Genomic DNA, 12,189 nt, shown 5'->3' with positions numbered 1-12,189 from the left:
AGAAAATGAAGATATCTTATTAAGATATAAAATAATATATCAATTTCTCTCCCTAAGTAAACTAAAAAAAGACTGTTCTAGGAGTAGTAAACTGAAATTTTAAGTATTATTTTTTTACATTGTCAGTGAGGAAAAAAATTCTAAGAAAAAGAAAAGTATTCTAAAAGTTTTATTCTAGTTCTTTTGACTCTTTCTTCTAGTTACTGTTAACAATTTTTTTTCTTTATGCCCTTCTAACATTTGAAACCTGCTTTACCTTTCTCTCACAAGGGGTGCACTAAGAATTAACCAACACTAAAACCCACCAGGCTATTTCGTGCATTAACCAAGAAATCTCAAAATCAACGAAATCTCAACGTTAACAAACTAAAACCACTACACAATTAAAACAAATTTATAACAAAATTATATAACAAACTAAAATTGTTATATATATATATATATATAACAAAATTTATAACAAACTAAACCACTACAAAATTAAAACAAATTTATATAAAAAATAAAACAGAAAAATAAACCAAGATTTAATTAAGATATAAAATTATATTAAATATAGATTTAAGAGTATAAAAATGTTGTTACTCGTATTATATTATATATATAACATTTATAAATTTATATATATTTAATATTACTATATATTTAATATTACATATTGATTAATTTTCTATCACTTTTTAATGAATATATTAAACTTTTTTTTGCTCATTTCTATCTCCAACACGAGGTCTATAAACACCTGTGAATGGGCTTTTTTTTTTTTTTAATATTTTTGGATCCGTTTGGCTTCATTTGGATCCATTTGGATCCATTTGGCTTTTTTTTTTTTTTTTTTTTTTTTTTTTTTGATCCATTTGGCTTCATTTGGATCCATTTTACTTCATTTGGATCCATTTGGCTTCATTTGGATCCATTTGGATCCATTTTTTGATCCATTTGGATCCATTTTTAAAATATATGTATATTTTTAGATCCATTTGGCTTCATTTGGGTCCATTTGGCTCCATTTTTGGATCCATTTGGATCCATTTGGATCCATTTTTGATCCATTTTTTGATCCATTTGGCTCCATTTTTTGATCCATCTGGCTTCATTTGGATCCATTTTTGGATCCATTTGGCTTTTTATTATTAATTTTTTTTTTTATATTTTTGGATCCTTTTGGCTTTTTTTAGTTATTATTTTTTTGGATATTTTTGGATCCATTTGGCTCCATTTTTTGATCCATTTGGCTTCATTTGGATCCATTGGGATCCATTTGCCTCCACTTCTGGATCCATTTGGCTTTTTTTTTTTTTTTTTTTTTTTTTTTTTTTTTTTTTTTTTTTTTTTTTTTTTTCCCTCCCATTAATTATTATTGTTGGATCCATCTGGCTTTTCTCTCCTAGGTGCTGACGCCCCGGGAGGTGCAGGGGCTGCTGGGCGTGCACCTGCCCGAGCTGGCGCGCTGGCAGCGCCGCGCTCCCGTGCGCGACTGGATCGCGCTGCAGCAGCAGCCGGAGCTGGACGCGCTCCACATCGGGCTCACGGGGGGCGTGCAGGAGGGCTACATCAACCTCGTCACCCCCAAATTCCCAGGTACTTCTGGGGCCCTGGCGCTTGGGGTTCGACGGTTTCTTTTGGGGGTTGCAGAAAGGATTGGAAGTGGGGCGGCTCTGCTGAGGAGCCTGCAGGGGAAATTCTGGGGCCAGAGCGAAAATTCTGGAGCCCAGCACATCCCTCTGGCTGCCCTGGCTGGCTCCACACCCTGGCAGGGGCTCGGGGACCTTGGCACAGAGTCAAAAACACCTGTGGCTTCCATTTTAGTGGGAAAAAGCTGCCAACTTTGTGTGAGGAATCACAAACCACAAGGGTTTGAGTGGTGTGGTAGTTGGATTAACACAGGGTGGAAAAGTGGAATTTTGGGGCTTTTTAGAATGGGGTTCCAGGGACAAGATGTTGGGATTTGGGCGTGTCCTGACCTTCTTCTCCTTCTCCTTGCCCTCCATGTCCTGCTGTGCTGGTGACACTTTTCTGTTGGTTTAAGGCACAGACACACTGTCCAACATCAATGACAGACATTGGCACGTTATTGTAACCATGGCACACGGAGGTTTGGGTATAAAATGTGAACACTGCCCTGAGAGCAGACAGAATGCTCTGGACAGAGCTCAGCAGGTCAGAGAAAGAATGTTCTAGATAAGGGAAAATAAACGACCTTGAGAAGCTGATCCTACACATTCAGACTTCTTTGGCTGCTCGGGCTGGGAAACGAGGACTTTGACACTCTCGGGGTCTCCTCGATAACCAGACCCCAAGAAGTGAGGAGCAATCCTGGCATCCCACTGGGAGCATCCCTGCTGAGTGAGCACCTCCAGGCCTTCCTCCTCGGGGGTGCTGGGTTTGGGCTTAGAGGCAGAATCACAGTGGTTTGGGTTGAAGGAGACTTGAGGATCCTCCAGTTCCAGCCCCAAACTCAGCTTGGTGCTTGCCGTGGTTAGACAGGCAAAGAGAATCCCATGAGGGGGTACGGAGGGATGTTTTCCCCATGGAGGTTCAGTTGTTGGATTAAGTTGTTTTCTGACTTAGAGATGGGGTAACTGAGAGGTGTTTTAAAAACTTCTATTCCATTTTCAGTCTCTCGTGAAGGGTGAGACCATACAGATGTTATAATTCACGCCATCACAATCAGAAGCTGAATATTTCTTAATTCTATTATAAGCTTTTCTTGGCCTATCAGCTTTTGCTACACTCTGCTGTAAATGCCTTAAAGTTAATAATCTAAAAATTACCCCTCGTGGGTGCTACTCCAATGCATCTTCCACAGCTCTATTTCTCTGAAGTATCCAGTCTCATTTGCAAGGCCACCCTTTGAAACTTGTCCCCACTTCCATTTCTCTCTCACAACAATGCCTGTCTCATTCCATGGCATTTCTAAGTCAGCATTTCTTATCTCAAACAAATTTTATGTCTGTAAATCCATTTCCCACGGTTCAGTCACTGATTCTCTGCTCTGATGCCCTCTTTGTCCTGCAGCACCGTCCTCAGCCCCTCTGGGGACCGTGGCCATGGTGTTCCACCTCCTGCCTGCCCTGTTCCTCAGTTTCCTCATGGTGTCCATCCTGTCTTGACCATCTCCTCCCGCGAGCCTGTGACCTGCTCTGAGACCTGGCCTGAGGAGTGCCCACAGCTCCAGGCAGCTGGGATCAGCCCAGGACTCACTTTTAGGTACTTTCGGCTTTCAAATCACTTGGAAAAAAAAAAACCCAGTTGTGTCTGAAGGGAAGATTCCAGACTCTTTGGCGGAGGATCTTTACCTTTGAGACAGCCAAGCCCAGCTCAGCCCCAAACCACTGCTAAGCCCCATCTTACTGCTGGGTTTAAGGGTGAGTTCTACAGGTTAAAAATGACATTTCTCAGAGCCCGACCTCGTGACACTGCCAAGACCTCAGGGTGGGAGTGAAGTTTTCCAGCTGCTTGTAAATAAATCCTGGAACTGAGTAAAAATGCCAGAAGCAAACTGATGAGTGTCTGCTCTTCCTTGAGGCTGCCCTCACCTTCCTGTCTGCAGGAATCCCCCCAAATTAAGGCTCAGAATCCCAGGATCTGCCTGTTCCTGTTCCTTGGGGTTGGCTGTTCAACATTTAGGATGGAGGAAAGGAACTTTGTACAAGGTTTTCCATTTTTTTTCCCTACTCATTGGAAATATCTGTCAAAAAACCCAACTCTCAGTAAAACCTGTATCCAGCTCCTGACATCCCCCTTTCGTCCAGGAGGAGAGTCTGGGAGGGAAAAAGGGATTTATATATTTAATATCTTATAAATCTTCACTGTCTGAGCTTTCTAGAGAGGGAGCAGGTCTGTCCTTCTCTGCAGATTTTGGATTTATGCTGGAAAAGCTTCCCCACAAAGCACTAATAAACACCTCAAAGGACATGCTGGATTAGGAAAAAACAGCTGATTGATGTTTTATTGTATAGCACTGAGCAGTAATCAAGATTAATTATCTCCAGCTAATCATGCCATGAGAGTCTGTGTGTGGTTTGAACAAACCTTGATCAAAAAGCAGCTCGTGAGAAAAGTGGAATAGGATTTTTGGGCATGGCTCAGCTGCGGTGCGGGGCCACCAGTGACTCAAATCCCTGAGTTTTCCCACTGTTTAGCAGATCCCAGTGGGATGGGATGGACAGGAAATCCCTGGAAGAGCTGGGCCTGGTGTTCTTGCCTTGGCAGAGCAGTCAGCATCACTGCTGGTTGTACTACAGGGAGTAAATCTCTAGTAAGGACCTGTGAGGCTTCTCCGGGCTGGAAAAAATCTGTCCTCCTTCTCTGCCCAGCCTCAGAAAGAACCAAATCCTGTGCTGGCATCGAACGTGGACGAATTCTCTTCCCTTGCCTGGGGTTCTGCTGTCCAGCAGGGAATTGCCCGGCGCAGTCCCAGGGGGATGGAGGGAGGGGCGTGCTCAGAGCAGCCCCCCCAGCAGAACGTTCCCCGTGGTGGCTGCCAGCAGGAGAGCGAGGCAGGAGCAGAGCCTGCATCCCGATCCTGCAGGGAGAACACAGGGAATGGGATTCTCCAGCTCCCTGCGGAGGGCTGTGTGCTCAGGAGGTGATGAGACACCTTGAAGTGCACCTGAGAGCGTGAGGGCAGCCCCAGGGCCACGTCCCCACCTGTCCCCCAGCCCCAAATCCCACCGGGAACCAGAGGGATCAGCCAACTTTGTCCTGCCCGGCATTGCCAAGCCTTTCCCAACGTTCCCAGCTCACCAGGCGCAGGCTGCAGGTTGATGTGGCCGTTGGAGGTCGGCTGTGGTGGCTCTGGAACGTTCCCAGGTGTCGGTGTGGGGCTGGAGGGAGGGCTGGGAGGGCCCGGAGGGGAGCTGGGCTGGCACGGCACGGCCGTGGAGGAGCCGAGGCTCGTTTGGGTGGGGATGGTGGAGCTGGGGATTGGGGTGGAGCTGGGAATTGGGGCTGGGGTGGCAGCTGGGGCAGAGGGGGAGTGAGGGACAGGGGTGGCAGTGGGAGAAGAGGTGGAACTGGGGACACTGGTGACAGTGCTGTGGGTGGCAGTGGGAGCAGAGGTGGAACTGAGGACAGTGGTGACAGTACTATGGGTGGCAGTGGGAGTAGAGGAAGGGTTAAGGGCAGTGGTGACAGTGCTGTGGGTGGCTGTGGGAGCAGAGGAGGGGTTGGGGACAGTGGTGACAGTGTGAGCACAGGAGGGTTTGGGAATGGGGGTGACAGTAGAAGCAGAGGTGGAATTGGGGACAGTGGTGACAGTGCTGTGGGTGGCAGTGGGAGCAGAGGTGGGGTTTGGGACAGTGGTGACAGTGTGGTGGGTGGCAGTGGGAGCAGAGGTGGGGTTTGGGACAGTGGTGACAGTGTGGTGGGTGGCAGTGGGAGCAGAGGTGGGGTTTGGGACAGTGGTGACAGTGTGGTGGGTGGCAGTGGGAGCAGAGGAAGGGTTAGGGACAGTGGTGACAGTGCTGTGGGTGGCAGTGGGAGCAGAGGAGGGGTTGGGGACAGTGGTGACAGTGTGAGCACAGGAGGGTTTGGGAATGGGGGTGACAGTAGAAGCAGAGGTGGAATTGGGGACACTGGTGACAGTGCTGTGGGTGGCAGTGGGAGCAGAGGAGGAGCTGGGGACAGTGGTGACAGTGCTGTGGGTGGTACCAGCCAGGCTAGTGCCAAGGCTAGTGCTGGTGGTGGCCCTGGAGGTGACAGCAGGGACTGGGGTGGCACTGGGGCTGCTGGTGGCCAGGAGGGTGCTGAGGAGGGTGACAGCGGGGGCGGTGGCTCTGTCTGTGGTGGGAGCCCGGTGGGTGGAGCAGGGCGCTGCGCTGGTCGCAGCGGGACGGGCAGTGGGGGTGGCAGTGGGGACAGGGGGCACAGTGGGACCCCCAGTGTGGGGGGGGGTGCCTGGGGGGGTTGGGCTCAGAGTGCTCGAGGTGGGGGTCCTGGGGGGGACCGTGCTCGGCTGAGGGGTCGAGTGGCTGCTAATGGCAGTGGGGGTGGGGACAGGGACACTGGCCGAGGGCTGAGGAGGGGTGGGGACAGTGGCCGTGGAGGTGACACTGGTCGAGGTGCTGGGGTGAGGAGAGGTGGTGACAATGGCCATGGAGGTGACACTGGCCGAGGTGCTGGGGACAGTGGGGAGTGTGGTGGGCACAGGCGTGACACTGGCTGAGGTGGCAGGGTGAGGAGAGGTGGGGACAGTGGCCGTGGAGGTGACATTGGCTGAGGTGGTGGGGTGAGGAGAAGTGACAGTGGCCGTGGAGGTGACGCCGGCCGGGCTGGTGACAGCAGGGCTGGCTGTCCCCGTGGGCTCGGGCCGCCCTCCCTGCAGGCCGATCCCCAGCACGCAGTCCAGCTCCTGCTGGAATTGCTGCTGCACCCAGCTCACCACCGAGGGCTCGTGCTCGGCCTTCCTCAGCTCTCGGAGGTTTTCCCCCAGCAAACGTTTCACGTCGGTGACGCTGAGTTTCTGCAACACACACACACAGCACCCCCTTCCTTCAGCCTCACAGCCCCCGGATGCTTTGCTAGCAGGGCTGCAGAGCACCTAAAACTTCCTAAAGGACATTTATAAAGGTGAGAAAGTGGAGAATTGGTGATTTGGTTGGGCTCTGACCTCAGCCCCCGCCCTTGCTCAGCCCTCAGCCAGCCCTGCCCTTCCCTGGGGACAGGGACAGCAGCACCCCAGGGCTGTACCTGCAATTCCTCAGGATTTAGGGCGAGGAAGGTGCTCAGATCCATGTTTATGGCCACGCCAGCATTAGCCAAGTCCTTCAGATCCTCTGCCGGAGCTCCACCTTAAAGAGAGCCCAGGGGACACGTGGAGATGTGCAAACCCTTCCAGCACTTCTGGGGAGGTTCTGGAGACTGCCAGACCTGTCTGTGACTGAGGAGAGACCCCGAACCTGGTGGTAGGAGGGAGGGTGGAGGGGAAGCACCTACCCAGGTATGGCTGGATCTGGCAGTAATAGTGGCTGGGGGTGCTGGCCAGGCTGGCAAAGGCCTCCCGGGCCTTCCCATAGAGCTGATCCTTCTTGGTTTGGGAGCATGAAGAGATGTTCAACTGCCCAGCAGTCCTGGAAGGGGGGCACAGGTCAGCAGCGATGCCTTAAGTTGGAGCTTTCATGGTTTCCAGATTCGGGACTGCATTGGTTTATAACTCTCAACTCCATTTGAAGGGTCAGCAAGTTCTCCTCACAGCTCAGGCACACAGAACAATCCTTTTCCAGCCCCAGAACCAAGGACACGGCTGCAGCTTCAGCCCCAAGAAGTGCAAACAGCAGGGAATGGAGGAGAGCAGCCTGGGAGGGTGGGACTGCAGCACCTGAGCTGCAATTGGACACTGAACCCCAGTGTGCAAATGGAACAAAACTTAGAAAAGTGTGAAAACTCCTGAGCCAGGGTCCATCTTGGGTGGAGCCTTGGCCAGGCCCTTGTACTGCCCAAGGTGCATCCTTTGAAGGCCTTTTCATAAATCCCTGCTTTATTCTTGAACTCTGCCCAGCCTCTGTTCCAGGCAGCCTCTCCAGGCACCAGCAGCACCCCAAATTGCAGATTAATTGTTCTGGTGGCTGGAAGGGATGAGCAGGATATCCCTGCTCATGCTCCTGGAGCTCAGGTAGGATCTGGGATTGGGACACGGCCCTCCCACTGTTCTGATTGGGAGTGGGGACATCCACAGCAGAGCTGGGGCTCTTCCATCCCACCTCCCCAGAGCCCTGGAGCCTCTCAGGGCTGAGCAGCAGCCCCAAAAAGCGGCTCACCCGATGGCTCCAGCAGGGATCTGCTGGATCTGCTCCTCCTGCAGGTTGCACAGGTGCTTGCCTCCGATTTCCTGGAGCAGGGGCCCCGTCAAGGAGCCCCCCAGGGCCAGGTACCTGCTGAGCAGCTGCTGCACCTGAGGGACACAGGGCACGTGGAAGGCACAGGCAGGGATGGGAGGTGCTCCTGGTAAGGATGGCAGTGCTGCCAACCCCCAAAAAAACCCCACAATGCCTCCACCCTGAGCTGGGCTGGGACAGGAGCAGTCCCAGTTTGGGTTCCTCATCACCCATCCCCTTCTGCTGCCATGGACTTACCTGGGAATCATTCCACTCTCCCCCCGAGGAGCTGAGCAGGGCTGAGAGGGTGTCACTGGATGTCACCGACCACTGGCTGATCTCCTCCTCCGTGTACAGGCGGGACAGCACCCCCAGGCGCCTCAGCTGCTGCTCCGGGATCCCTGACCCCTGGAAAAACTGTGGGGCCCGGCCCGTGGGGCAGGAAAGAGGGCGAGGGAAGGGAAAATAGGGCAGGAATGAATGCAAAGGACCCACCTGGGCACCTTCATCCCTGTGCCCACTGATCCCTGTTCCCTGCCCGTGCCGGCTTGGCCCGTGCTGCTGGGGGGTTCCTGTCCTGTGCCACCCCTTACCTCATCCACCTTTTTTTTCAGGACCCGGGAAGCGTCTGTGGTGATTGGCAGTTCCAGCACAGCCTCCAGGTTTTCTATTAGCACATCATTGCTCAGGCACTGGTCAAGCTGGTCAGGGGAGAGGTAGATGAAGATGTCATCGATGTTTCCGGCGGTGATGGGCCCGTACGGGCAGCCTGAGGACAAGGAATTGTGTCAGGCAGAAGGTGTGTGTCCCGTGTGTCCCCTTCCCACCTGGCCCTGCTCCTGCCACAGGGCTCAGAGCCCCTTGGAAGAGCCCTGGTGAAGGACAGGGAATCACAAAAACATGGCTCAAGCCACGGTGGGTCCTGCTTCCATCTCCTGGTCCCCAGTCCACGGAGGTGCCTCATTTGCTGTCACTCCCTAAAGTCATTCCAGAAGAACCTGGTGATGTTTTGCAGCCCACTTGTGCTTTGTCCTATTAAAGGCAGCTCAAACTGCTCCATGTCCCCTACTCGAGCATCCTCTGCTCTTGCAGCGTCCTGCCCTGGCGCTGGCCCTGCCTGGGGACTGTCCCCCTGTCCCAGCTCCTTCCTGAGTGCTGCCGCCACATCCCTGCTCCCAGGTAAGAGCAAACCCCGCCTGTGCTTCAAGGACACTTCCCCGGTTTATGGGAATCCCAGATTTCTGCCTGGTCCAGCCGGGAGCTCCCAGATCCTTCCAGCCCCGGGGCATTGTCCCCTCCCAGCGCTCTGGACCGGCCGGAGGGAGGGGAAACACTCACGGTCCGCGCTGCGCTGCAGCCTGGGCTGGGAGGCAGCTGATGCTGCTGCAAGCGCCCTGAGGAGGATCAGGGATTTCTCCCGCTGGGAATGTCCCTGGCTGATGTAGGCGGCCGCGATGCTCCTCCTGAAATCCTCCCGTGCTGCCTGCGGGGGCACGGGGTGCTGGGACCGGGGGCACGGGGTGCTGGGACTGGGGGGCACAGGGTGCTGGGACCGGGGGCACAGCGACACAGGGTGCTGGGACCGGGGGCACAGGGTGCTGGGACCGGGGGCACAGCGACACAGGGTGCTGGGACCGGGGGCACAGGATCCTGTGTCACCCAGCCTCGGAGCTGACCTGCCTGATGGTCATCTCCCCGCCAGGAGGGACCTTACCTCGGCCACCAAACTCAGCGTGGTCTGGTCCAACGCCAGCACGAGCGGCCCCAAATCTTGCAGAGTCTGTAGGTCCCAGCTTGAAGGATCCCTGCGGCGGCAGGAGCAGGACCGGCTCAGCATCCCCGTGGATCCCCACCCCTCCTGCCCGCCGCCCACCCTTCCAGGAGCAGGAAGGCTCCTCACCCGTACGCTGTGTCCCCCGAGAGGAGCAGGGCATTGAGGGCATCCTGCTGTGCCCCTGTCAGCGCCGGGCAGAGCTTCAGCTTGTCCAGGATGTTGGGATCCGAGGCCAGGATGGTGCCCGGCTCCAGGTCACACACCAGCGCCCCGAGGCTGTACACGTGGGGTGTCATGAAAAATGTCCCCTAAAATCAGTGCCAGGGTGCTGCCATCCCCACGGCCGGGTGGGTGCCCCCGTATCCCGGGGTTTGGGTGCGGGAGGAAACAGCAGCGCCCGGGTTTCAGCCGGGGCGAGGCTCCCGCTGCAGCCGCGTGGAGGAAGCAGAATTCTCGGTGTTTGTGTTTCTGCAGGAGCCCAGCCCGCTGGAATCCCAGCACGGAGCCGGCTGCACAGGGCCGTAAATCCTCCCTGCCTCAGTGACCCGGCACAGCAGCAGAGGTGGCAAAAACGCAAATTCACCCTGCCGGACACCCCGGGACACCCCCCCGACCCCCAGAGCCCCCGCCGGGGCTGGCACTTACTGGGGATGCTCAGCGTTGGACAGGACGGCTCCAATAATCAGGGCAGCCTGGGGAGAGGATGGGGGATGCTCAGCCCCGGTAAGAGAAGGGAAGAAGGGATCTGAGATGCAGGGAATGGGATCTGACCCAGCTGGAGCACCCAGCCCAGCAGGGGCTCCACGGGAACAGGCAGGAGCTGCAGCAGCCCCTGGGCTACTTGTGGGGACAAAAGCCATCACAGCCACTCTCAGGAGCGGGGACACTCGGGTGGGTCTGTCCCTGCTTGCCTGGAGCTGGGTTTGGGAGCAGGGCATGGAGGTGAGGGATGGGACAAGGACACGCTCTGCGCAGGGGGACAGCAGGGAGGTGGTGGCTGTGCCGCCCTGGAGCGGACCACGGCGGGAGTGGTGGCACCTCCAGCGCCAGCTGGGGAATTTTGGGAAAGCCCTGGCACGGTGGGAGCCAGCAGAGCCGGCAGGGACTCACCGCTGTGGCTTTCACCGGGTCCGTGGAGGCACCTGCAAGGAAGCAGGAGCAGGTTAGGAAACATCCCTGGATTGTGAACGGCTCGTCGGGGTTGTTCTAAGCAGCTCCAGGTTTGAAGTCTGGGAAGAGCCTTTCCTTTGCTGATTTCATGTTTAGGAAATGCTGCAGCACTGTGAAGAGAGCAGCCCCCAGCCCGAGCACCCCCGGCTCCCTCCAGGAGGGTGTGAAAAACAAAAAGGGGTAAATCCATCCCGGGAAATCTGGGAAGATGTGTCCCTGGGAAAAGCCTGCAGATGCTGAGGGGAGCAGGAGGCAGAGCCCTGGGAGCGCTGAACCGAGCGGGATTGGGATGAGGAGCAGCACAGCTGGAGCATCCCTGGTGCCAGGGGGTGCCTGGGGGTCCCAGGGCAGTTTTTGGGGACAGGATGTGACTCACGGAGGCAGAGGGTGACGGCTGCCAGGGCTGGGGCTGCCCACACCATGCTGCTGGTGCCGGGGGTTCGTCCTTGGAGCAGATCCGGAGAGCCGTGTCCCACACTTGGAATTGCTGGAGGTCTGGGGCTGATTCTGCAACCCGACACTGGGGCTGGAGCTGTTCCACACTCGGGGTCAGAGCTTGGGGACAGCACTGGAGGTCCTGGGGCTGATTTTGTCACCCAGCACTGGGGCTGGAGCTGTGGGGTCAGGGGTCTCACCGTGCCCACCCCATCTCTGTGACGCTGCACAGACCCCCAGCGACCACGGGAGAGATTTTAAATCCGACATAACAGAAAAACAGGACTTTTCCCACCCGTTATTAAACGAAACTCCACAATTGTCCTGCAGGGACAGAGCCCCCCTCCATCCCCACTCCTCACCAGCACAGACTGGGAGAAATGCAGTGTAAGGCAGTGGGGGAGCCCAGCAGGTTTTCCCTACCCCTCCACACCCCTCTGGAGGATCCTCTGATACAAAATCGATCCCTGCTCCTGAAATTCCCTCGGGGCTGCCCACAGCAATCCGTTATCGCCGTTTGAACTCAACGCAGTGAATTTTCCCTCCTAAATCTAATTTTTTTCCCTCCCAAATCTAATTTTTTTCCCTCCCAAATCCTACCGTGGCTGTGCCGAGCTGCTCTCCTCCCCCTTGGCCAGGGGGATTTGGCTCGGGGATGGGAGGATTCGGCCAGGAAGGTGCTCACGGGGCTGGGGCAGGGGCCGGGCAGCGCTCGGCACTTTATCTGTGCGGGGTGGGGATGTTGCTCCGCACACGGGGTGTGACGGGGGCAGTTTCTCAACTCTGTTTTGTCAGGCTCCTTTCCTTCTCCCTGGTTTTGCTCTGGGGTTGTTTCCTACTTCTCGTAATGGGTCACTCTGAGCTCTGGGTTCGGCTGAACCAAAAGTGAACCCAGAAGGAATTAAAGCCTCTGGTTTGGGAGTTTCTGTGCTCCTGAGGGGGATTAAGGTGCTGCTGGTGAGGGGAAAAGCTGTAGAGCTGCTCAGGGGTTAT

General features: G+C 55.0%; 2 protein-coding genes across 2 annotated transcripts in view; one reads left to right on the top strand and one right to left on the bottom strand.

The window, feature by feature from the left end:
• Positions 1-3,124, top strand: part of LOC128796137 (mesothelin-like) — a 36,339-nt gene extending 33,215 nt beyond the window's left edge. The window contains exons 27-28 of the mRNA XM_053957496.1: positions 1,392-1,581; positions 3,019-3,124. Coding sequence (XP_053813471.1) covers positions 1,392-1,581; positions 3,019-3,113 — 285 coding nt within the window. The 3' untranslated portion in view covers positions 3,114-3,124. The remainder of the gene's footprint in view (positions 1-1,391; positions 1,582-3,018) is intronic.
• A 1,568-nt stretch (positions 3,125-4,692) lies between these two features.
• On the bottom strand, positions 4,693-11,765 carry LOC128796349 (mesothelin-like protein). The gene is made up of 13 exons (XM_053957886.1): positions 11,138-11,765; positions 10,702-10,733; positions 10,237-10,283; positions 9,718-9,867; positions 9,532-9,622; positions 9,156-9,300; positions 8,411-8,586; positions 8,076-8,234; positions 7,761-7,894; positions 6,940-7,073; positions 6,694-6,794; positions 5,552-6,466; positions 4,693-4,800 (listed from the first exon to the last, which is right to left on the bottom strand). Exons 1-13 carry the CDS (start codon positions 11,181-11,183, stop codon positions 4,693-4,695), a joined length of 2,238 nt encoding a protein of 745 aa, XP_053813861.1. The 5' UTR covers positions 11,184-11,765.
• Between the last annotated feature and the right edge of the window lie 424 nt (positions 11,766-12,189).

Source organism: Vidua chalybeata, chromosome 16, assembly GCF_026979565.1.
Source record: "Vidua chalybeata isolate OUT-0048 chromosome 16, bVidCha1 merged haplotype, whole genome shotgun sequence".
Classification (NCBI taxonomy): Eukaryota; Metazoa; Chordata; class Aves; order Passeriformes; family Viduidae; genus Vidua; species Vidua chalybeata.
Note: the sequence above shows the minus strand (reverse complement) of the source record. Positions and strands in the feature narration are given on the sequence as shown.

What these genes read in the sequence shown, in the direction of transcription:
- LOC128796349 (XM_053957886.1), bottom strand. Translation starts at nt 11,183, where the DNA reads ATGGTGTGGGCAGCCCCAGCCCTGGCAGCCGTCACCCTCTGCCTCC. An exon ending in TGAAAAAAAAGGTGGATGAG is followed by an intron (nt 8,235 to 8,410) that starts GTAAGGGGTGGC and finishes CGGGCCCCACAG; the next exon opens with TTTTTCCAGGGGTCAGGGAT. An exon ending in GAGAGTGGAATGATTCCCAG is followed by an intron (nt 7,895 to 8,075) that starts GTAAGTCCATGG and finishes TGTGTCCCTCAG; the next exon opens with GTGCAGCAGCTGCTCAGCAG.